Source organism: Podarcis filfolensis, assembly GCF_964270895.1.
Source record: "Podarcis filfolensis genome assembly, chromosome: 9".
Classification (NCBI taxonomy): domain Eukaryota; kingdom Metazoa; phylum Chordata; class Lepidosauria; order Squamata; family Lacertidae; genus Podarcis; species Podarcis filfolensis.
This window is the reverse complement of record NC_139610.1, coordinates 62,200,697-62,226,126: the sequence shown is the minus strand read 5'-3', so window position 1 is coordinate 62,226,126 and position 25,430 is coordinate 62,200,697. Positions and strand designations below refer to the sequence as shown.

At 44.2% G+C, this 25,430-nt stretch overlaps 2 protein-coding genes across 4 annotated transcripts in view; both read left to right on the top strand.

Annotated features, from left to right (window-relative positions):
- Positions 1-19,995, top strand: part of LOC310742150 (putative E3 ubiquitin-protein ligase HERC6) — a 28,908-nt gene extending 8,913 nt beyond the window's left edge. Inside the window, exons 8-23 of the mRNA XM_083571106.1 lie at positions 570-643; positions 2,259-2,386; positions 3,994-4,053; positions 4,610-4,706; positions 5,904-6,093; positions 8,124-8,275; positions 9,389-9,505; positions 10,594-10,704; positions 11,903-12,073; positions 13,517-13,663; positions 14,479-14,645; positions 16,106-16,172; positions 17,352-17,422; positions 18,169-18,352; positions 18,489-18,591; positions 19,186-19,995. Coding sequence (XP_083427232.1) covers positions 570-643; positions 2,259-2,386; positions 3,994-4,053; positions 4,610-4,706; positions 5,904-6,093; positions 8,124-8,275; positions 9,389-9,505; positions 10,594-10,704; positions 11,903-12,073; positions 13,517-13,663; positions 14,479-14,645; positions 16,106-16,172; positions 17,352-17,422; positions 18,169-18,352; positions 18,489-18,591; positions 19,186-19,400 — 2,054 coding nt within the window. The 3' untranslated portion in view covers positions 19,401-19,995. The remainder of the gene's footprint in view (positions 1-569; positions 644-2,258; positions 2,387-3,993; positions 4,054-4,609; positions 4,707-5,903; positions 6,094-8,123; positions 8,276-9,388; positions 9,506-10,593; positions 10,705-11,902; positions 12,074-13,516; positions 13,664-14,478; positions 14,646-16,105; positions 16,173-17,351; positions 17,423-18,168; positions 18,353-18,488; positions 18,592-19,185) is intronic.
- Positions 19,996-22,758: 2,763 nt separating this feature from the next.
- LOC310742155 (E3 ISG15--protein ligase HERC5-like) overlaps positions 22,759-25,430 on the top strand; it is a 35,478-nt gene continuing 32,806 nt past the window's right edge. For all 3 annotated transcript variants that reach the window (XM_083571120.1, XM_083571121.1, XM_083571119.1), the window contains exon 1: positions 22,759-24,039. In XM_083571120.1, coding sequence (XP_083427246.1) covers positions 23,781-24,039 — 259 coding nt within the window. In that variant the 5' untranslated portion in view covers positions 22,759-23,780. The remainder of the gene's footprint in view (positions 24,040-25,430) is intronic.

Sequence of the window (25,430 nt, the reverse complement as noted above, 5' to 3'; positions counted from 1 at the left end):
TTAAATTAATTGATTCACCTGCGTTTCTGAAAAGTGTACAAAAGACTTGTACACCATAGAAAATAAAAACAGCAACAATGTTTGGAAAAGAAACTGGCTCTGTGAAGACTACGAACATACTCTTCATTATTATAATGTATATTTAATACTGAATCTCCTGTGGTCTGTATCCTGTATCAGGGATGTGGAATCTGTGTGCTTGTGGATGTCGTTGGACTCCATTTCCCATCAGCCCCAGCCAGCCTGGCCAATTGGCAGGGAGCTGTAGTCCAGCAGTATCTGCAGGGCCATAGGTTCCCATTCCCTTTCTTTCTGACCCAGGAGCCACAGAACTGTCTTCCCCAGATTCAAACTCAGTTTATTGGTCGTCCGCCGCTGCATTAAGGTACTGACTCAGGGCTTGCACAGCTTCTCCTGATTAAATAGTCTTCTATGGACACCCCAAAATGGTTCCTGTAGAATTTGCTTTGATGATCCCAGGAGAAGAGGGAAGGGAATGTACCAGGAAAAGAAGCCCAGTTAACATGGGTTGAGCACTTAGGGCTGATCCGCTTTCATGTTCATTGCAGAATTGCTGGGTGTCCGAGTAAAACAGATTTTTGCTGGACCATACGTCACCTTTGCCACAGTGCTTCGGACGCAGGTAGATGGCTCACCTTTTCTGTATATTCTGTTGACTTTGGGATGTTTTCTACAGGATGGGGGCACAGCTTTCATGTCAGCTTTCAACAAGCCTTCTCAATGGAGGTTTTTTATCCCAGTGGATATCTGCATTGGATCCGATTTGATTTTATGTATGTACAGTAGAACCTTGGTTTTCGAGTGTCTTGGAAGCCGAATGATTTGGAACCTGAATGCCGAAAACCTGGAAGTTGAATGCTTCCGTTTGTGAACGCGCCTCAGAACGGCTTCTGAGGCGCATTCCTCCATTTTCTCCCATCAAAATTGCTGTCCGCCTATTGTGCCTTGGTTGTCGAACGTTTCGGAAGTCAAACGATCTTCTGGAATGGATTACGTTCGACAGCTGAGGCTCCACTGTACTGTTGTTCTCTTGAGCTCTCTTTCTGTGTGTGTTTTGAGTTTTTAAATATATTTATAGAGCTGTTTATATATGTTTTTATTCTATTGCAAAGCACTTCAGGATGGCTTATAGGAAGCAATGCATAGAAAAATAAAATAATGCAGCAGCATACTTCTAGCTTTGGCAAACTGCTAATAATAACTTTAGTAATAACTAAAGATAATGAGGCTGAAACTCTTGAGTTCAAACCACATCTTGGGCCTGAACTCACTACATTGTGGCTTGCCTAAGGTGTTCAGCCTTTTCCTCTTTCTCTGCTTCTACATTCCTCCCCCTGACCCCAGGTGCAGTATGGAAAGAATAATTCTGGGCTTCCTAACCAGGCTGTTTATAAGGATTGCTGAGATAATTCTATCTGGAGTATATTGAAACCTATAGATACACTTGCACATTCTGCATGGCATTTTGTGAATTGTCCCAGTATTCAGCTGTAACCGTGAACTGTAGCTGTAGCTATTTCTTAACTATAGATAAGTTTTCACCAGCTGATTTTTTAAACCAGGCTTCCTCAAACTCGGCCCTCCAGATGTTTTGAGACTACAATTCCCATCATCCCTGACCATTGGTCCTGCTAGCTAGGGATCATGGGAGTTGTAGGCCAAAAACATCTGGAGGGCCAAGTTTGAGGAAGCCTGTTTTAAACTATTTGGACCAAATTTGAGCGGCCCGTACCTCATCCCAAACCTATGCACCGCTTCTGGACTAAACATCAGGAAGAACTTTCTGATGGTGGGAGCTATTCAACAGTGGAACAGACTCCCTCGGAAAGTGGGAGGGGGATTATCCTTCATTGGGGGGTTATGGGCAGAGGTTGAAGGGCCATCTGCCTTGTTGAGATTCCTGCATTGTAGGGGGTTGCTCTAAATCAGTGTTCCCCAACCTTGGGCCTCCAGCTGTTTTTGGACTACAACTCCCATCATCCCTCGCTAGCAAGACCAGTGGTCAAGGATGATGGGAATTGTAGTCCAAAAACAGCTGGAGGCCCAAGGTTGGGGAACACTGCTCTAAATGACTCTTGTGGTGGTGGGGGTAGGGGTGTCCCTTCCAACTCTACAATTCTGTGATGATGATCTCTGTCCTTGGTGGCTTTCTATTATCAATGATTAGCCATGTGACACCGAGGGATACTCTTTGACATGACATTTTGTATTGCATGTGGCGTGTTTTTGTTTCGAAGGATTCTGCGTATGCAAATACACCCACCTCTATGGAAACCTTGCCAAAGATTAGCCTGATGGACAGGGCACTGATGGAGAAGTGGTTGTTGGCAACAGCGGAAAGTGTGACGCGGCAGATGGCCAAAAGGTTGCAGTCTATATTTTCTTTTCCTTTAACAGGAGGAAAAACAGAGCATAAAGCTTCAATCCTGTTTTTATCAGGCTTTACAACTAAAACATCATAGGAGAGCCACTGTAGACAGTTCTGTTCTCTGTCAATATGGCACTCTTAATTCTATTATTGCAATGATCCTTCCCAAAATGCTGGACAGATTTACAATTTATTGCACAAGCCTAATAATAATAATAATAATAATAATAATAATAATAATAATTTTATTATTCATACCCTGCCCATCTGGCTGGGGCTCCCCGGCCAATTTCAAAGAGGGTTCTTTAGTAAACCAGTTGCCATGTTTACTGCAGTTCTGTGGTTCCCCAACTTTCCCCGTCATGGACCACTTGAAGATTGCTGAGGGTCTCAGGAGACTACTTAAATATTTTTCTGCCTGTTGTCGCAGTGCACCGTGCTCAATGCTGTCTTATTTTTTATTTCTTACAGCAATTATATCTTGTTGCATTACAACTTGGAATGCCATAGGCTGTGAATCAGTAAGATACAATACAGAAAGTAAAAGAAGCAATTAAAAATGCAATTAAAAATCAATGTGAATATATATAATGCAATGGAATCCACATGAATCCACAGACACACCTGAATGACACTCATGGACCCCTGGTGGTCTATAGTCCACAGTGTGGGAACCCCTGCTGCAGACAATTAATTTTATGATGAGTCTTACTTGGGTGCTGGCAACTGGGTGTTCCATTGCTTCTGTTTATGACAGCAGTCCTGTGGCCCTCCAAATGTTTCTAGACTACAACTCCCATCAAAACCAACCATTGACCATGATGTTTGAGACTAATGTAATTTGGGAGGCCAACAACCTATGGAGAACTGCAGGTTCCCCATCCCAGATTTAAGCTCTATTTAGAATGCAATCCTAAACATACTTCCTGGGACCTGCTTCCAAAAACATAGGATTAATATGTTAATATGGAACTCTTCATAATCCAAAAGTATTAACATTGCAGTTACTAGGGCTCCTGTAAGCTGGATTTTTTATATATATATATAAATATTTATTAAGTTTTCCAATTTTATGCAAACACAAAAAGAAAAAGAAAAAGAAAAATATTAAAAACAAATCAATTTCAATAACAATTTTTCAGTAACATGTTTCTTTGACTTCCTCATACCTCCCCTTCTTGTTTTCTAATTCAAATTGTTAATCCAGCAAATCCTAGTCTCTTAACATTCCTTTTAACTAACACCTTATTTTCCAATCAGCTTTTTAAATTTTATGACTTAAAGAATTTTAATCCCAGTTATCTTTATCGTAACAGCTAGAGACCACATATGTTCAATCCAGCATCTTTTCAAAGTTCATTAATTTTATAGTATTTCTGTAAATAGTCCTTGAATTTCTTCCAATCTTCTTCTGCCGACTCTTCTCCCTGGTCGCGGATTCTGCCGGTCATTTCTGCCCTGTAAGCTGGATTTTAAACTATTTCTAAATGATCCACCGGTACCCCCAGACAGAGTGTTTACAGCAGTATGAAATCCAACACGCCTGTAACCAGGCTGACTTGTTGCTGGTTTTTAAAATTGGTTTTCTTCTCCTTTTCCTGCAGAGAAATCGAAGCAATATTTTCTTCCTCTCCTTGTTTAGCAGCAAGTTTTTTGAAACCACGGTAAGTAGCCTTCACCGCATGGGACAAAACATGCAGAAGACGCCGTGGAAGTTTCGTTAGGAAATTATTTTGATTTTCTTATACAGTCATACCTCGGGTTACAGATGCTTCGGGTTGTGCATTTTCGGGTTGCGCACCGCGCCGAACCCGGAAGTATCGGAACAGGTTACTTCTGGGTTTTGACGCATACACAGAAGCACTAAATCGTGCTTTGTGCATACGCAGAATCGCAACCCATTTGTGCACAGACTGCGGGTTACGAACGTCTCTCGCACCTCTCGCACGAATCAAGTTCGCAACCCGAGCATCCACTTAACCTCGGGTTAAGAACTTAATTCGTTCTGGAGGTCCGTTCTTAACCTAAAACTGTTCTTAACCTGAGGTACCACTTTAGCTAATGGGGCCTTGCACTGCCGCCATGCGATTTCCGTTCTCATCCTGAAGCAAAGTTCTTAACCCGAGGTACTATTTCTGGGTTAGCGGAGTCTGTAACCGGAAGCATCTGTAACCTGAATCACCACTGTATAAGGTGTTAAAATGGTAACTTTCCCCCCAGATCTGCCATGGAGACTGGCTGCTGCATAGCAGTGGATCTTCAGAAAGCAAGAGAAATGCTCGAGGAACTTGCTACAAGGGACTGGATTGCTGGCAGGGTAAGGGAGGAAAGACCCCTTTTTCCTAGTGTCAACATTTGGGTGTGAGTGGTTCCCCCCCCCCCCCCGGTGGCGAGACTTTTTCCCACCATGGAGACTTGTAGGGCCAACCATTTCAAGGTTTGTCTCCATCCTTCTTCTCCCTCTTTGAGTTCTATAAGGAGCAACACTGGGAACGAGGAGCAAACTGACCGGCAGTGCCTCCCCTGGACTGATTTTCCTTAGGCTTGTAATCTCTGATGGATTTCGAAGAGCATGTGCACAACGGGTGATAACATGCGCTCTCTTCTGGATGCAAGCGCCTTTTGGGGGGTGGGCGCGCTGTTCATATGATATCATCCCCCTGTCCCTCTTGTCAGTCTAAAGCAGCTGGAACGGTTATGCTCCAGTTTGTGCTGAGAATGCACTTCTCAATGGCTTGCTGCATACGTGTGTACACTGAGAGTGCTTTCTCAAGTATACTGACATTGCAGGGCTGTGCTAGTGCCCCTCATGTTTGACTCGCCTACGAATGAAATAGGAAGCAGCGCAGTGACTTAGTTGCCTCTGAATATCAGTAAATCAACACAACAGTTTCAAACCCTTCTCATTCGAAAGAGAGATAGTATTAAAAACATCTGTGGAAACACTGAGGACTCGGCTACATTAGTAAAGAAACAGCGATTTGAATGCGCTATAAACATTCAACACCAGATGGTGCCGGAGAGCAGGAAATTTCAAAATGTGGTTTTCCGTAGAGATTTTTTTCCTTTTGTTATAACGAGCTAATTTCTTACTTACTTATAGCGTGTCCTCTGGCCCCGTGTCTAGATCCACCTTAAGTGAGGGGAGGGGAACAGAGATCACTGTTGCACACTAGTTTGAAAACATGCCCGCCTCTGTGTACAGACATCAAGGGTGTTAGTGCACGATGGTGTGTACAGTTACAAACAGCTACGTGCAAAAGCACCGTGTGCATTACAATTGTACACAGCCTTGGCTTCTGTTGGGTTGTTTTGCTGCTGCCCTTTGAACTGCCTAGCCCTACAGATGTCAGAGCCGATAGGAAGGCCTTAGCAGTGTGCTCCAATTCCTACATTAACTTTACAAAAGTAAAGCTAAAAAGAAGCTAACTGTAAGGGGGTAGGAGCGGGTGTTTGCAATCCATACTCAGTTAAACACACTATTTTTCTTTCTTTTTTGCAAAATCGGTTGTAGATCTTTTCTTCTTTGCTGGACAACCTGATTCCTGCCCTTCCACTGAATTCTCCTCACCAGGAGGCTCTCTCCAGCTTCCTCCTGCTGCCTGAGTGCTGTGCAGCGCTGGAAGCCCAGAAGATGCAGCATTTGGCTATTCCCTTTGCAAAGGCTGTCAATGGCCTGAGCAAACGCTCTTTGGATATTCTAGGTAATTGGAGGGTTGGTTTCCTCTCCCCCCGGTCACATGAAACCTCAGTTTAGTGTGATATCAGTATGTGGTCACGATGTGAGCCTGGATTTCCAAAATGTGACGTCCCATAGGTTTGGAACAGGCTAGAGGTAAAAATAGGCTCCCAGGAAGTCCTTAGTGCAGCAGTTCTTCTTGCTTAGGTAGTGTCAGGGTACTGCCATCGGAACAGGGTAGGGAAGCAGAGGGGCAGTTGGGTTACAGGGAACCTCCGAAAATCTTGCGAAGCAGTTCCTCTCCCTGTGGTGAGGAAAGCCACACCTCCAGTGGGGAAGAGGGGAAGGGACCAGAGGATGCTGCTGGGAGCCTCAGCACCGCTCCTGGCCAAGCCGGCCAGGAGGGAAGCATGCCGCTTCCATCGCCCACCCTGCGCAGAGGTGTAAAACGCAAAGAAGGAAGGAAAAGGCTGGGGGTGACGAAGCTCTTATGCTGGGGGAGGACCTGGAAATGACCACTCCTGGATTCTGCTAGCGATGGAGGCAGACATGACCTTGTGGTTCTGCACTGTAAATAGTTTTACACCAAAATAAAACCTGTGAAAGACAGGTCGGAGTCCTGACTGGCTACCATTGCCATCTGACAGGTAGATATGACAACTGTTGGAAGTATGCTCACGAAAGGCTAGATTCTTGAAGGGACACAAACCTAAGCAGTTCTTTTCATGGGGTATGCATGTGTCCTAAGAGGTAACATATATTTGAAGCCCCTGCAATTAGCAATTCTGCAAAGAAATTCTGGACTCTTGTGACCTGTCTAAATCTTGCAGATTTGCTCAGGGTACATTTGCTCCCATTTTGCATTGATCAGCTTAACTCTATTTTGCAATTCATCCTTGGTTTGCTTGCCACGGGGCAGTTCAGATAGTTTTGCTGAGAGCTGAACTCCCATGTCCAGCTGCTGCAAGTCTTGCTTGGCCAACTCCTAGCTTCTGAGATTTTGGTTGGCGTTGCTGCCTGCACAACGCCACTCGTTAAAACTTGCAGCATCTTTACAATGAAAGCGCTGGTTCCCAGGAACCATGAATCTGTCTTCTCTTGGGCTTCCATAGAATGATAGCAAACACAGTCCTGTCTGTCTTGGAAGCCAAGTTGACATCGTTCCACTGTCCTTGCACAGAACTTGGTGTGGATAATGGAATTCTATAAGATTAGTGCTTTATTTGAGGAATGGAGATGGGAGTTTCTAGGTTCATAACGGTCGGAAGTGAAACTTGCACGTGAGTTGTTGTGCCTGATGAAATGGGGTCAGCTTCAGTTTTGAGGCAAAATGCCCTCGAGGAGACCCCAGTGTTGCCCCACCCCCAAATATTTCTAGATATTTTGATGAGAAGCAGAATGCCAATTGTGGTGCAGTGATTAGTGTGTCAGTCTTGGACCTGGGAGGCCAGGGTTCAAATGCCCACTCAAACATGAAGCTCACAAGGTGACCTTGGGCCTGTCGGCATGCAGAGGGCCGAGAGGCCAGCTGGTTAGCCCCGGCTGGGCCGTCTCCTTCCAGCCATCCCACTGCGAAGACCATCACCTCTGCTCCGATGTAAATCAGCGACCCGGGCTTCTGAGCCAGGGCACACTATCAGCAGATCGAACTGCACACACAGAATAGGCATGAGGCTTGTGGAAGCATACAAAACTAAAGATTTATTAATCATAAATCAGGACAAAGAAACATGTCGTCTCTCATGTCATCTCAGAGAGAACAGCAAAAGCAAAAACTATACACACAACGGAAGTTCCCAGCATACTGTGCTGGAATGTAAAGAGACATGTGACACGTAACAATCCCATGTCTGTTCCTTAAGGTGGAATGGAAATGTCGACTGCCTCTCAGCCTAACCAACCTCAGGTAATCTGATGCACTTTAAATAAGAAGTTTGTTGCAGCAGGGCAACAAGCAGAAGAAAACAGGACTGCTAGCGTGGGGAAATATTCCTATCTGAATAGTGAGCTGTGGGGAAGTAGAATAAGATTTGCATGTTCTTTTTCTTCTTTCAGAAAAATGTTGGTCCTTCTTGCCAGGCTCGCATTTAGACCGAATAGTTCAGATGCTAAAGAAAGTGGTGCTCTCTCAGCTGCCCTGTTACCCGTACTACCCTGCCTGCCAGGAGTTGTTACCTCTCCTGGAAGTCCTGAAAAAGCTCTACAAGGTAGGCAACACTGAAAGATTGGCAAAATAATTTTTTTGAAATGATTGAATTAGCAAAAATGACAGCAACAATTAGAATGCAATCGAATCAAAATCTCAAACAGGAATGGAAATGTGTAGAAGAATACATGGCCAAAAGATGCTCCAACAAGAATTTATTGATATGTATAGACTGATTTCACAAACAAACAAATCTCAAACAGGAATGGAAATATGTAGAAGAATACATGGCCAAAAGATGCTCCAACAAGAATTTATTGATATGTATAGACTGATTTCACAATCAATTACTACAAAGGAATTTCAGAAATAGACTGGAAAGAGAAGCTGCTGAATTGCAACTCATTACCAAACTTAAAACCATGGAGAGACCTGGTCTGAACAAAGACATTGGATTCTTATCTCATTATACATGACAAAGCCATTTTTCACCTTCTCACCCCTTGCTTTTTCCTGTAAGACCTATTGCAGTCGTTAAGAGTCGTCAATAGGCTCATCACAGCTATCTGCCAATCACCCATTCCCACCACCCTTCTGAGTAATACCCCTCCCCACCTTCTCACTATATAGAAGGATCTGGCAACTTCTGTTTCAGTGTATCTGAAGAAGTGTGCATGCACACAAAAGCTCATACCAAGAACTAACTTAGTTGGTCTTTAAGGTGCTACTGGAAGGAAAAAATTTTTTTGTTTTGATTTCACAAAGTTAAGCTAAGCTAAGCAGATATATAAGATTGAATGTTTAATTATTAAGATACAAAATTGCAATCTCAACAATAAAGTTACAAAATAAGAACAAGGAAGTCACGCACGGGTGGAAGGAAGACACAGGGCAAGAAATAAGAAATGGATAAATGTTGGTACATAATGAAACGTGAAAATGTGAATTTACGAACATAATGTATATGTATCAATATGTAAAGATTTCATATATGTATTACAACATTAATAATAAATAAATTAAGTGCAAATGATAATAATAGTAGTAGTAGTAGTAGTAGTAGTAGCAGCTCTACAAGGTAGGCAACATCTTGTAAATGCGGGCCGATGACCTGGTAGCTATTTCTAGGTATAAAAGCCTATGGACCTCAACCTTCTTCTGCTTGTCCTTCAAGGTCAACAAGAGGGCTAACTGCAAGCTCCCGTTAAGCAACTTCTACATTGATGAAATCCGTCAAATAATTAGTCCCTTTGCAGATTTGGCAAGGTGGCATGTATGGGTGGAAGCCATGGTAAGTATGATTGCTTTGTGTCAAAAAGCTAAGAAATGCCGAACTCGTGTATCTTGCACAAATTTGATAAGAGAGAAATGCTTCTGCATATCTTAAACGGGAGCATGTGCTTAGCCCTTTGTTTCTGGTTGAAGATTGTATGTGGCAGGACTTGGGACAAGATTTCTGCATGTCTTTCAGAGAGGCTGCCAGTCAGAATATATTATGGTAGATTTAGATAGCCAGTGTGGTACCCCTTCAACTTCTATGTGCCCTGGCCAGCATAGTCAATAGGCTGCACTAACCTCTGACTAAGAGGAACCCAAATTGACTCATCCTTTCTCCAGTTTAAGACAGTGCTTGGAATGCAGTAGTTTGGTTTAGTAAAGTTTGCTGAATTAGTTCAAAACTGTTTGAACTACACCCGAAATTAGTTCCCCTAGTTGCCGGATAAACCTAATGTGAATTTATTTCATTTTGGGTTAGAACTTTGCATTATTTCTAGTTCACCTTCAAGTGCAATCGCTTACATGTGTTTTTTGCTCTTAAAATCTTGGGGTCTAAGCTTAAAGATCATTGGGAAAACTAAGCAATTCTCATTCCAGTGTGCATGTTTTGATGTTTTATTAGTCTGAACTTTATTTTACATAGCAGTATATGTGAAATAGCATGTACAGCAGCTTGTCACATTCTGAGGCTCCTTTGGATGAGTTGAACTGAACGTGAGCTGAACTAGTTTGTTTTATAAAGGGCAGAACATAAACTGAAGTTAGCTCCTATTTGGATATTTGTTCCTTATTCAAAGTGAACTTTCCAAAGTGAAGAAGTTACCTTGTTTGAGTTAGCTGTTCACACGTTAATAAACAGCATCCATTGTGGAAGGGTAGCCATTTTGTATGAGCGAAATCAACGTTTGAATCACACAGGGATGAAAGCATTTGAGAATTGTGGTAATGGCTGCCATATGGCAAGCAACACCATCTGTATTCTTGCCACAGAAAAGTGTATGTGAGAGAGTCAAAGTTGGGTGGAGACCAAAGACTGCTGGAAAAGGGAGTATGTTTGTTTGTATGAACCCATTCTTTTAAACATCATTCTTTCTTTGCAAGAAATTGAACAAAGAGGACAACTGTCCCATCTCTTTGTGCTGCTTTCCTTTTGTCTACAATCCGCTGACGAAGATGGAAATATTTGATTACGAGTCTTATAACCTGCAAGAGGTAAGGGTGATACCTAAATGATTGTTAACCCAGCTTTGCTATTCTACTATTTCTTGCGAGATGAAAGGCTACGGTGAATTTGGTTCTTATTTTTCCACTCTACTTAGTGTGCAGGAGTCTCTGCATGCAGAGACGGGTGCACAATGGAGGAGCAGAATTGTGTTTGCTCCTCCAGGCCATTAGCTATGTGGAAGTGACTCTTGCAGAGGACAGGGATGGGGAACCCTGTCCAAGGGAGGGCAGTATATAAATTTAATAAATAAAAAAATGTATGTCTGCCTCTTCCCTCATCCCTCCAGCTCATCATTTAAGCGTTTTGTGCAGCCGCAACTGGATTTTAAAAGTATAACCTCCCACTCTTCTCTCTCATTGGAATTATTTCTCATTATGCCTTTCATTCCTTCAGGGAGACTCCTGCCTACCTTGAGTTCCTTTCCCCATTAGTGTACTTAGCAATTTGTTATGTACTGAAGTTCTCACCCTGGGCCAGCAGGGGGATACTGTAGATAGTTATGCAAATAAGGGATCGAAAGTGACGTTCAGTGATTGGATAGTTTTAGAAACATGTTACAGCAGTGGCGTAGCGTGGGTTGTCAGCACCCGGGGCAAGGCAAATAATTTGCACCCCCTAACCCGGGGCAAGGCAAGTAATTTGCGCCCCCTAGCCCCTAACCTGCCACCGCTGCCAGCTTCTTCTTGCTGCTGCCTGGTCTGGTCTGGTGTGGTTCTCTCCCGCGCTCAGCGCTGCGCTGGGCGACCGCTGCACTGTCCCTCCCCCAGATAGTCCCTCGCTCTCTCTCCGCACCGCACGCCTGGCACCCACCCCCTCCACAGTGGGCGGCGACCCGGCGGCTCGGATCGGATTCGCACAGCTAGCACTGCAGTGAGAGAGAGTGAGTGAGCCAGGTAGGGGCAGAGAGCTGCGAGTGCGAGCGCGCCCCCCCAGATGTTGCACCCGGTGCGGCCGGCCCCCCCCTGCACCCCCACGCTACGCCACTGTGTTACAGTAACGTTGTACTGGAGCTCTATATAAGCAGGCTGACTGAACCCTTCAGTTCAGTTCTGTTCTGGCCTCTGAATAAACAAGAGCTGTTTGAAGAATCGGTATGTCGTCTGATATGTTCATCCACAACTTAACACAATGAATGCCTACCTAGCGCCTCTGAAGCACTTATTAAATATGTGCCGCTTTCCGCAGATTGTAAAGGCCAATGCTTGTGATACATTGGTACGCAATCGGCTCCTGAGAAAAGGCGAACTCCCTAAACTGCCTGTCTTCCCTTTGAGGGTACGACGCAAGAACCTTGTGGAAGATACGTTGCGCAAACTGAGTCAAGTAGAGGACATTAGCCTGAAAATGCAACTCTTGGTAAGCTGCCTAAGGCCTGCGAAAGTACTGCATAGTCGTGTTGTTCAGGGCTAAACTCTGGAACTAGGTGAAACGACCTCAATGACTAGGTCTGGATTGGGCCAGCTGGGGATATTCCGATAAGGAAAGACAATCTCAATATAAAATAGCATGTTACTCAGCTCTGGACAAATTGGAAGCAAATTATTTGGTGAGGTTTGTTTGTTTTGTTTGCTTTTTTTTTTAATAAATTTTTATTGATTTTCCAACATATATTAAAACATATATTAAAACACAATACAACTAACAACTAACAACACATAAACAAACAAACATATAAACACGTATAATTTCTTAACCTCTTTTTTCTTAGACCTTGTTTCAACGACTTCCCCATACCTCCCTTTTCTGCATCCCTGTTTTAAACTTTTCCACAACACTTTTTTTTTTTTACATGTGTGACGTCATTTTCCTGGGTGCTGCCTATTTCCATTTCCACCACTCTGGGCAGCTTTTAACAGAATATTAAAATACAATAGTCAATTAAACATTAAAAGTTTCCCTAAAGAGGGCTGCCTTCAGAAGTCTTCTAAAAGTCTGGTGGTAGTTGTTCTCTTTGACATCTGGTGGGAGGGCGTTCCACAGGGCGGGTGCCACTACCGAGAAGGCCCTCTGCCTGGTTCCCTGTAACTTGGCTTCTCGCAGCGAGGGAACCGCCAGAAGGCTCTCGACGCTGGACTTCAGTGTCCGGGTAGAACGATGGGGGTGGAGACGCTCCTTCAGGTATACTGGACCGAGGCCGTTTAGGGCTTTAAAGGTCAGCATCAACACTTTGAATTGTGCTCAGAAATGTACTGGGAGTCAATGTAGGTCTTTCAAGACCGGTGTTACGTGGTCTCGGCAGCTGCTCCCAGTCACCAGTCTAGCTGCCGCATTCTGGATTAGTTGTAGCTTCTGGGTCACCTTCAAAGTTAGCCCCACATAGAACACATTGCAGTAGTCCAAGCGAGAGATAACTAGAGCATGCACCACTCCAAGACAGTCCGTGGGCAGATAGGGTCTCAACCTGCATACCAGATGGAGCTGGTAAACAGCTGCCCTGGCCGCAGAATTGACCTGCGCCTCCATGGACAGCTGTGAGTCCAGAATGACTCCCAGGCTGCGCACCTGGTACTTCAGGGGCACAGTTACCCCATTCAGGACCAGGGAGCCTCCACACCTGCCCACCTCCTGTCCCCCCAAAACAGTGCTTCTGTCTTGTCAGGATTCAACCTCAATCTGTTTCCTACAGCCCCAAATATATCCCATCTTATATCTCTTCCATGTACAGACTCCTGAACAGGGCCTCAAAAAAAGGGGCCCCTAACAATTAAAGATTGGGTGGCCTAGTAAATGTGCTTTTCCTATTTTCTGTTCTCTCCTTTTGTGAGGTTAATATGGTTGGTTTTTATTTTTGGCTTGTAGATTGAATTTGAAGGCGAGATTCCTGGCCACGAAACCGGAGGGGTCTTGTTTGAGTTCTTTTCCTATGTGTTTGAGGAGATGGTGCAGCCAGACTATGGGATGTTTATGTGCTGTGAGCAAAACTCCCCCATATGGTTTCCTTCTAGGGTAAGTATTTCAGACAGAGGACCTGGTCCAAACAAACATCTAGGTCAGACGTAGGTGACACCCCCCCCCGACCCCTTTTTTAAGCCAGTGGGCACATTCCCTTCTGATGTCCACATGCCACAGGTGTGTGGGGCCAGAGGTGAAAGTAGACAGAGCCCAAATGAAATTTTTATTGCTTTTCTACAGTAGGGCTGTGTACATACAGTGGTACATTGGCTCTCAAATGGCTTAGTTGCTGAACAAATCGGAACACAAACTCTGCAAACCCGGACGTAAGTGTTCTGGTTTGTGAACATTTTTTGGAAGCTGAACGTCCGACGCGGCTTCCGCTTGAGTGCAGGAAGCTCCTGCAGCCAATCGGAAGCCGTGCCTTGGGTTTCGAACGGTTTCAGGAGTCGAACAGACTCCCGGAACGGATTAAGTTCGAGAACCAAGGTACCACTGTCCTATTCCTCTGAAGCATACTCAAAACACATTCTTTCCCTCAAAGAATTCTGGGCACTGTAGTTTGCCCTCACAGAATTCCAGTGCCCAACAACCCTTAACAAACTACAGTGCCCAGAATTCTTTGAGGGAAAGAATGTGCTTTAAAAGTATGGTGTGTAGTCAGCCCCAAGCTACACTCACATCCCCCTCTGTATCCCCCCATACAGAGAAACAAGAGTTCTAGGACACATTCCAGCCAGGTAAAAAAAACACTCCCAGGATGTCGCTCTGCCGCTGGCCTTGGTTTGTCCATAACAGACCAGTTTCCTTCTTAAGGTGCATCTGCCTTAGAACATCCAACCCATTTCTGTGATCTTGTGTCCTTGCAGCCCTCGGTGGAGAAGAATAAATATCTTTTCTTTGGGATCCTCCTCGGGCTCTCCATGTTCAACAGAGTCACTGCCTACGTGCCTTTCCCGCTTGCTGCCTTTAAAAAACTGCTGGGCAAGAGACCTACCCTTGATGATCTGAAGGAGCTAAGCCCTGTCTTAGGGAGGTAAGTGTCTTGAACTCTTCCCACCTATTCCCCTAATTTCCAGTTTCTTGTTTCACTTGGTAGGACCAGGCTGAGTCTCCTAACTCTAGGATATTCTGTCCATTTAAACTTACAAAGGCCATGTCACATTCAGCCCCAAGATTCAGCCTCCACAAGTAAAGGGAACCTCAGTACTGTGAGATGATTTTAGGCAAGAGTAAGGAAGTTCTGGCAGCCTAGATGTTGCTACATGGCAGGCCCTGACCATTGGACATGCTGACCACCAGGAGTTTTGGGAGTCTAGCAAAATCTGTAGGGATGCCGCCACCCCTGATTTGAAACAAAATGATGCAAGACATGGAAGTCACCAATCAGATCTTCTGATATTTGTCTTGTTTTGGTTCCCTGCCCCCACTGAGTTCTTACAGTACCTTGGGAAACAGTTTAGGTAGGAGGAAACTGTGTGTGGAAAGGGTTAAATCCATCGCCCCACTTGGAGGCACTGCTGCAATCAAAACAGGGCTTTCCTCCCCACCTAAACCTGGCATCAGGCTGTTAGAAACCACATAAGCCACTTAGTTGTCTAACAGGTGCTCAGTTGAGCATCTTGCCTATAGACAAGAACTTGCTGCTTCAAAGGAAGGGTTTTCAGGAACAATTGTACTAGGGCCTCCTAGGAAGATTGGGACCGCACCATTTCAGTAAGGAATTTACCACCTCCTGGAGCCAGACAGCCATCTCTTCCCTGCCAGATGCAGTGAGGCCAGGAGCAATGATAGATTGATTGACATGTGCTTGATGAGGTATGTCCAAACACATGGACATACACTTGGGGCCCTAAATTGAGAATCAAAGAAGAAAATAAGACCAGATAGATGGGGAATTTCTGAAACAACAATGGGATATTAGCTCTGTCCAAGGCATGATGGAGAACAGCAATAACCGGGAAAAGATAGACATAATATTTTACAAAGACAGGAAGAAACATCACAGACAGAATCATTGCCACACACAGGAAGAACAAGGATATAGTTTGAGTGCCTCACCTGTAGTTTTATAAATCATTTAATGTGTCAATATGAATGGAAGTTGTTAATATTGCAATTGTTGTATAAGGGATTGTTATTGTGACCGGAGTGTAATTGAAATTAATAAGATTTTGGAACGCAGAAATAAAGTAAATGATCAAGCCATCAATTCTAGCACACAGAGTACCACTAAACTATATAATTTGGTATCTGAATGATTGGTACAGTATTATATTAATTGTAATATAATTTGGCATTGTTACAATGAGTCTATTATTGGATTATTGTAATTGAAAGCTAATAAAAATGATTATAAAAAGAAAGAAAATAAGACCAGATGGGTTGGCCTTTCCCACTCTTTTAACTGTTTGAGTAAAGCTTCTAAATTTATGCTGTAAACATTTTAGGGGTAAAAATATATCCATTTCTATTTCCTTTTGTTTTGTTAACAAGGAGTTTGCAGGCAGTTCTTGATTACGAGCATGATGACTTCGAAACAAGCCATGAACTGACTTACAATGTGAGTACCTCAAATATATATATATATTCTTTTCTTTTTACATGGTCACTGTGTCTCTTTCACCTGGTAATGTCTAGGAATTGCTTGTCTTTTAAGTTAACAGCAAGCAAGCAACTCCTGAAATGTGCTTTGTCTCATTGGCTAATTTTCTTCTTCTTCACCCTTCTCCATTCTGGTAAATTCTGGAGTGCTTCTTCCTGCAAGTGATGGTGGCTCTTTTAACATTTGGGAATGTGGCTAAAATATGATATAAAAGCAACAGTCATGGGAATTTATTTAAAAAAATCAAATGGTTCTCCCTAGAAATATAGCTGTTTCAACAGAAATACAGTGGTACCTCGGGCTAAGAACTTAATTTGTTCTAGAGGTCTGTTCTTAACCTGAAACTGTTCTTAACCTGAGGTACCACTTTAGCTAATGGGGCCTCCCATTTGCGTAAATAAAACCCCTGCGTCCAGTCACGCTTCCCTTGTGCAGCTCTGTTCAGAAGCTGACCTGGCAGGAGAGCAGAGTAGCAGCGGTCCTGTCCGTGTGAGATGAGGGATAAATCAAGTCCAGAGACAGTTCGGTTCTTATCTCTAGAAGCGTTTATTTACAAGCCATAAAACAGTCACACTCCATCGGAACTCGGTGACATTCTCAGCCGTGCTCCAAAAGCACACACGCAGCCTCTGTGCCGAGCGGCTGCTCAGTGAGAAGTGAAAGCAAGTCTGAAAGCAGTCACGCGCTGTGACTCACTGCTCTGCGACAAGCTCCTCCTCCTCCTCCTCCCAGATACAGGACACCACGGAGTTCTGACCCTGTCAGTTCCAAACTCCACATCCCACTGCCACTGCGCCGCCACTGTGCGATTTCTGTTCCCATCCTGAAGCAAAGCTCTTAACCCGAGGTACTATTTCTGGGTTAGTGGAGTCTGTAGCCTGAAGCGTCTGTAACACTGTATAGCTATTTCAGCAGGCATAGTTGGGGATCACGATTGTTGTAGGGTCACAGCTTGCTTGTACTTGGTCCATGAACCCCTAAAATAACTTTTAATGACTGCATCATTAGCCAAAACCTGTTCATAGAATTCCCTGTAACTTAAAGGTATTGTATGAAGCTTATCAAGTTTTAAGTGACAAAATTACAGTGTGTGTGTGACTTTGTTTTCAGTACCTTTCCTTAAACATATATTTCCAGATATCTTGGGACAACATGGATGTCGACTTAATTCCAAATGGCAGTTCTGTCGCTGTGAACAATTCAAACAAGTATGTAATGATGCCTGAGGATGTTGGCAGGAAATGTGTCAGGGCGGGTCTGAGGGTGATTGGTGGGTGAGGGATGGGACCACAGCTGGACTTTGTTTATTTTGTTAGGACTTTTAAAGACATTCTTCTGTTTTAGATTCATAAAACTTCAAAATGACATGATTTTATTAGTGAGTTTTAACCTTTTGACCGTGAACTGCTTTGAAGAGGACCTTTGAAAAGCAATATGCAGGTTGGACTGTTATATTGGTGACAACTTACATTTCAGATTTTCAGCTCGCCCTGTCCCCAAGGGCTCCACGTGTGGATAACAACAGTTGTTTGTCGATATCTTCAAGGGTTCCTTTCCCCAAAAATCCAAGTCAAATAAGTGGAATATAGAAAAGGAAAGCAGTAGCTAGGCTAAAGGAAGAGACACAAGTGTTTCAAGCTGCAGTTAAAATAGCCCTAACCATTTTGAATCGCATCCCCTGGTCTGCTGCCATCTTGATATGCATATGCAAACATAGTATGATTGAATAGAGTGCTGGATTTGGACCAGGAAGACCTAGATTCAAATCAGAGTTTGCCTGTAGATGGGTCTGCGGCCTCCTGGTGGCTGCTAAAGTTTATATCTATCATCTATCTATCATCTATCTACCTACCTACCTACCTACCTATCTATCTATCTATCTATCTATCTACCTATCTAGTCAGTCAAATTACCTGCCCACTTATTAAATGTTTTACCCTCATTTCTTCCAAAGGAAGGAGTTTGTCAACAAGTATGTGGATTACATCTTCAACAAATCAGTGGAGGGAATTTTCCAAGAGTTCAAGAGAGGGTTTTACAAAGTCCTCGATGAACGGATGGTAGCCTTCTTTGAGCCTCAGGAACTGATGGATGTGGCGATTGGGAACGCAAATTATGACTGGGAGTTATATGAGAAGGTTAGTGGAAAGGGGTGGGGCGTGTGGAACTACTTGCTAGACCATCATTATATTGGGTTTATTTTATTTTTTTCAAGCTTCACTTGTTTATCTTTCTCTTTGTCTGATTTCATTTTCCTTCCCCTTTTCTGTGAAGAACACTGTGTACTGGGGGATATACAGTGAAGCACACCCTACCGTAAGGATGTTCTGGAAGGTTTTCCATGAACTCACTTTGGTGGACAAAAAAGGCTTTCTGTGTAAGTATCCCATTCGCAAGGCCCAACCTTCAAGCGGTCATTGATTGAAAGCCCCTCTTTTTCTGGAAATGAACTGGTGTGAGCCTGTCTTTCAAGCAGTGCGCTTGAAATCCTGCACGGAAACCTCAAATGATTCTCTCAATTTGTATATAGAAACAGCATTGATATTTTCCTTCATAATGCAATGAGCTTTTTGTTATGTACTGAAGTTCTCACCCTGGGCCAGCAGGGGGATACTGTAGGTAGTTTTCACTCAGGTCCACATATGCAAATAAGGGATTGAAAGTGACGTTCAGTGATTGGATAGTTACAGAAAGTTGTTACAGTTGCTTTGTAGCGGAGCTCTATATAAGCAGGCTGGCTGAACCCTTCAGTTCAGTTCTGTTCTGGCCTGTGAATAAACAAGAGCGGTTTGAAGAATCGCTGTGTCGTCTGATATGTTCACCCACAACTTAACACTTTTGATCAAAACTGTACTGGGGAGGAAAGACAACCGTGCAAAGCTAGATTGTACCGTTAAAACATGTTTGGAATGGTCTGAATATTTTCTATTTGTGCCCTTGCATTGTCTAATCCTCCTCCTTGTCGATTTAGTGTTTGTTTTAGGAAGTGACCGGGTCCCTGTGACAGGAATGGACTCCTTGAAGCTAACAATCCACTCGCATAAGTCGCTCTCAGAAGAACATATCCCTGAGGCCCAGATCTGCTTTCACCTCCTCCTTTTGCCACCTTATTCAAACACAGGAAAACTGAAGGAGAAACTTCTCCAGGCTATTGAGAACAATCGTGGCTTTGGCAAGCAACTCTAATACAGGGACTTGCAAGATGTGTAGATTTTGGCTTCAAATGAAGGGAAGTTCGTCTTATCAGGCAGTCTGCTCACTGGCCTTTTAACTGGACTTTGGTCACTTGATTGACTGATTTCTCTCTCCCCACACCCACAATTTAAGAAAAAATATTTTAGACCTTAGTATAGCCTGCTTTTATGTGTAATCACGTCCACATTGGCCTCATTACTCCAGGGCTAATTCATTCACCCAGTTATTTCCTAAATTGTTATATTCCTGTAGTTTTCCTATTATCCCACTTTCAAGGTGCATTTTAATGATTACTTTTAAAGGTACCATTGCAACAACAGCATGGACATTTTAATGTGTGAACAGACAGGCTGATGCCTCACTCCATTTGGAGATGCAGAATGTTATTTTTTATTGTTCTTATTTATTTATATGTACCAAAATGTAAGCGAGAACACAGAATAGATTCAAATCAGCACACATTATTCTGGAAAGAGTACTAAAAGCAAAGTAAAATGAAATTATAGACTTTCAGGCAAAACAGACTGTTCTAAACTGTATGTTTAATATTTTACGGTAAAAACCCTGCTAAATAAATTCTTAGCTGATTATTGTCTCCTTTCTTTCCAAAGTGTCACTGTGTTAACTTTACCCATAGGTAACTAGTTCTATTGAAGCAATCCTCAAAGGACCACATGGGAATTTCTGTTTACAAGACAATTGAGGAACAGTTGAGGGAGCTCGGGTATGTTTAGCCTGGTCAAGAGGAGACTGAGAGGAGATATGATAGCCATCTTCAAATATCTAAAGGGCTGTCACATGGAGGATGGAGCAAGCTTGTTTTCTCCTGGTCTGGAGGCTAAGACACCTACCCATGGGTAGGCAAACTAAGGCCAGGGGGCCGGATCTGGCCCAATTGCCTTCTGGATCCAGCCTGCGGACGGTCCCGGAATCAGCACATGGATCGGAATGGGGATTCTGTGCCATTCCCCCCACACACACACACCACGGTGGCAGCGCCTCCTCCCTCCCTCCCTCCTGGTTTCTCCTCGCCCTGCCTAGAGGATGAGGGGTATCCAAACAAACCCCTGTGTTGCAAAGAGAACGTCAACAATGTCTAGGCAATGTCTTGGTCATCGTGTTGCCTAGAGGAGGAAAGGGGTTTGGGGATTCACAGAATGCCGTGTAAGATAGTAAGTCTGCAGGCTTGAGTTTGCTAGTTGATGCAACAGGCTGATGGAATACTTTCTAAGGGGGTGCTGGGTCAGAATGACTCAGCAGTAATGTGCTGACAGTTGATTGGCTGTCATCGGTTTAAAAGGGAAACCTGTCCAGCAGTAAAAGTGGTGGTGTAGAGGAGTGAGGTCAGAGAGAAAGAGTCTTCCTATTTGCTTTAAGGTGCAGCCAGGTACTCTGTCTGACTGTATGAGCTGCTTCTGTAGATATTTGTATATATAGGTAAAGGTAAAGGGACCCCTGATCATAAGGTCCAGTCGTGACCGACTCTGGGGTTGCAGCGCTCGTCTCACTTTATTGGCCGAGGGAGCCAGCGTACAGCTTCCGGGTCATGTGGCCAGCATGACTAAGCTGCTTCTGGTGAACCAGAGCAGCACACAGAAATGCTGTTTACCTTCCCGCTAGAGTGGTACCTATTTATCTACTTGCACTTTGACGTACTTTCAAACTGCTAGGTTGGCAGGAGCAGGGACCGAACAACTGCCGACCTTCTGATTGGCAAGTCCTAGGCTCTGTGGTTTAACCCACAGCGCCATCCGCGTCCCATTTGTATATATAGCTCACAATCAATAATACTGTACTGAAGAACCTGGAACTCTGAGCATTTCTGCTAAAGCGCTGCGAAGAATTCGCAACAAGGGGCTGGGCTTTGTTGAGCCGCAGTTGACTGGGCGCCATTTTAAGCAACGCCGCTCATCGTCCCTCCACCGCCGCCAGCCCCTGCCGCTCGCAAGGCACAGGTAAGCAGCCACTGGGGCTTGTCCAGTGCTGTGGAGAAGGGAAGGGAGATTCGGTAGGGGGGATTATCCCCCCCAAATATAGTCCTGCCCCCCACAAGGTCTGAGGGACAGTGGACCGGCCCCCTGCAAAAAAGGTTTGCTGACCCCTGCACTAACCAATGGATTCAAGTTCCAAGAAAGGAGATTCCGACTAAACATCAGGAAGAACGTTCTGACAGTAAGAGTGGAACGGACTCACTCTGAAGGTGGTGGACTCTCCGTCCTTGGAGGTTTTTAAGCAGAGGCTGGATGGCCTTCTTACATGGATGCTTTGGTTGAGATTGCTGGCATTGCAAGGAGTTGGGCTACATGACCCTTGGCATCCCTTCTGATTTTGATTCTTGCATGTAAAATCAGGTTGGTGACTCTTGAATGGAGATTACATGATGGGACACAAAGCTCAAGTTGGTAGAGCATGAGACTTTTAATCTCAGCGTCAAGGGTTCCAGACCCATGTTGGGCAAAAGATTCCTAGATGACCCATGTGGTCCCTTTCCAACTGTACAATTCTATGAATTCGACCACTGCTAAACTAGCAGACCACTTGCAACTCTGCCACTGCCTTTAGCAACCCCTCTCTCGTATAGGAGGAAAAAAACACCTTGTTCATTTTTATGTCTCTACTTGAAGGGGCAGGAACCACCAACTTGGGGTGCTCAAGATGTTCTTGAGCTACCATTCTCGGCCCCAGCCATTAGGGCTAGTGATCATGGAAGTTGTAGTTCAGCAACAGCTGGAGACACCTCATTGGTTATCCCAACTTGGCAAAAACCCTTGTCATATTTTCTGCGGTAGTGTTGCAGCAGCACACCTGCCCTGCATACAGATGATCCCAATTCTATTTCTGTCTGACTCAGTTAACTGGGTTGGGTAGCAGTTGTTAAAGAGAGTTGTCTGAGAGTCACTGCAAGTCAAAGTAGGCAGGATGAGGCTACATGGGACTAAGGCAGCTTCCTGGGGACAGAAAGAGGGACAGGTGAACCATTCTGAAGAGAATAAGAGCTGGCTGGGTCAGGCCTGCTTTCACAGTGGTCAACCAGATTCCCATTGAAAGCAGGACCAGAATGCAACAGTACTGCCCTTATTTGTGATTCCCAGCTGCTGGTGTTCAGAGACCTTGCCTCTGACAGTGGAGGGGAGAACATACCCATTTATTTATTTCATGAGAGTTGTATACTGCTTGGTTGTCATGAAACCTCAAATCAGTTTACAGAAAGAATGAAACAAATGATCAGAAAACGCTTAAAAACAGCCACCTAAAGCATTATAAATAATTAAAATCAACGATAAAAAAAACCAAAGTTCATGTCAACATTCTACATGTCTGTGTCAAAAAGAGTATTTATGAACAGCGGTCCCCTTCTCAGATGCATGAACCTTGAGTTGCCATATACAAATGATTGAAAGTGGGTAGAGAGAATGTAAACAATGAGGTCAGAGAGAAATTAAAAAAGTATAGAGACAGATAATTAGGAACTGGCAGTGGTCATTCACAAAACTGATTTTTGTTGATAACACAGACAACCTGGCATAAGTTGACCTGATTAACACGCATGGCATGAATTTATAACAACCTTTGTCCCTGTTCGATTGACAAGGTGACAGCACTGAACCTCTTAATAAATCAAACTGTTGTTGTCTCCCTTTGAAGTTCAGCTGTATTGAAACAGGGCATATATTTCTTAAAAGGGCAAGGCATAACCTCAGTGACAATGGCACAGCAAGCAATGTTCATTTTTCTTATGGCATGCTTTTGAAAAGAGAGCAGCAAGAGCCTGTTGGCACAGCCTTTACACATTCATTATACGACATAAGCTTTTGTGAACTGCAATCCATAGATACATCTGACTGGGTGAACTGTTGTCCACAAAGTTTTTGCCTTAATAAATGTGCCTAGTCTTTAAGCTGGTGACACCAGACTCTTGCTTGTTCTGTTGCGACACGTTAACAGGGCTTCACTTCTGGGATTTGCAGAGAGAGAATCTTTCTCACTGTCAGCAGCAGCAGCAGCAGCAGCAGCGACGGTTTCTGTTTCCTAGGAAGACCCGCCTCCTACTCTGTTTCGAAAGCAAATGAGTAAACAGAAACTAGAGAGAAACAGCTCTCTCTTTTTTTGGCTCCTTCCCCCAAGAAGTCTCACTCTTTGGCATTCCTTAGAGCAGAACTCGGGTGACAACTCAGAGAGGAGCATCAGCCATCCATCCAGATTGCTGGCATCCTGGAACGCTTGTTCTCCTTTTGCATCTTTCAATTCTGGCCAAAGTCAGAAACATTTCTCTCTCCGGCAGAGACACAACAATGGTTTGTGTCCCAGAATAAAGGGCTGGTGGTCCTAGTTCTGAGAGTGGACTGCCCGTGAGGAAAACTGGGAGAGAAGATGACAAGGAGGTCCAGAAGTCGCAAGCCCAGGACTGAGGTGGGCACCCGGTCGGACTTGCCTCATCCCTCACCATTGCGATCCAAAGCCTTGCTGCTATTCCCAAAGGCTGTCGGCTACCATCCCAGCCTTTGCAAGGAGGACCCTGGAACCATCCGCCAGATCACCTGCAAACAAGGCTGCTTGGCTATAGTGAAGACGGACAGGACCGTCATCGTTTATGACAGGGCAGAGGACGGAGGATGCCAGGGGAGTCTCAGTAAGTAGCTCATGACATTTGGGAAAGTTGCTTTTCACATAATAATAGTAATAGTAATAGTAATTTATTTGTACACCACCCATCTGACTGGGCTTCCCCAGCCACTCTGGGTGGCTTCCAACAAAGATTAGGTAAAAGTAAAGGGACTCCTGACCATTAGGTCCAGTCGTGACCGACTCTGGGGTTGCGGCGCTCATCTCGCTTTACTGGCCGAGGGAGACGGCGTTTGTCCGCAGACAGCTTCCAGGTCATGTGGGCAGCATGACTAAGCCGCTTCTGGTGAACCAGAGCAGTGCACAGAAATGCCGTTTACCTTCCCGCCGGAGCGGTACCTATTTATCTACTTGCACTTGACGTGCTTTTGAACTGTTAGTTTGGCAAGAGCAGGGACTGAGCAACGGGAGCTCACCCCGTCGCAGGGATTCGAACCGCCGACCTTCTGATCAGCAAGTCCTAGGCCCTGTGGTTTAACCCACAGCGTCACTCGCGTCCCTTCCAACAAAGATTAAAAATACATTTTAAAAATGTGTGCGTTAGGCGGAATTGCATACAAGCGTGTCCATTTCACACTAAAATGCTGGTGAATTTTCTTGAGGATTTTTAAAATAAGAAATCGCAGACTTATGTGGAGATTTAAGACCTGAAAAGTGGGGGGGGGGGGGAGATGATAAACTGGCAGACTCTCTAATCACTAAGGTGCTCTCTGCACTATGCATTTAAAAGCACATTTCTACCACAACTTTCCCCCAAACAATGCTGAGGACTGTAGTTTAAGACCACTGCAAGTTGATAGGAGACACCCCCCCCACTTGGAGCTATAATTCCCAGCACAGTTAACAAACTATGGTTCCCAGGATTCTATGGGGGAAAGCTATGACCCTTAAAGTGATATAAAAGTGTTTAAAATGTATGATGAGGGATGTGACATCTCTTGGTTTCTTTTGAAAGGAAACTCTCCAGTGATTTGCAGGCATCTGATGTACGTAGCCCTTCTCGGGTTTCTTTTTTTCCCTCAACATCCTATCAACTCATTCCTGTCTTCTGCAATATGAGGTTCACATCAGCACCGGTTTCACTTTCTATTCTGGAGTCACAGCAAATGTCCAGCTCATGTCATCATCCGCTGGCTTGTGCAAATAACGGTTGTTGTTTTTTACAAAAAGAGAAGGAAAGAAAGAAAGAAAGAGAGAGAGAGAGAGGGGGGGGGGGACAGACTAGGCCTTTAGCTAGAACAGCCACAATGGAAATATAGGAAGCTTAAATTGTTTAAAGCTAATTGTATTGAATGTTAACAAAATAAAATTTAAGTTTTGTTTTTGTTTTTTAAATAAGGGCTTAATACTTATCAATTATCCTGGTGTCTTTCAGTTCATTTTCCATATTGGAAGACA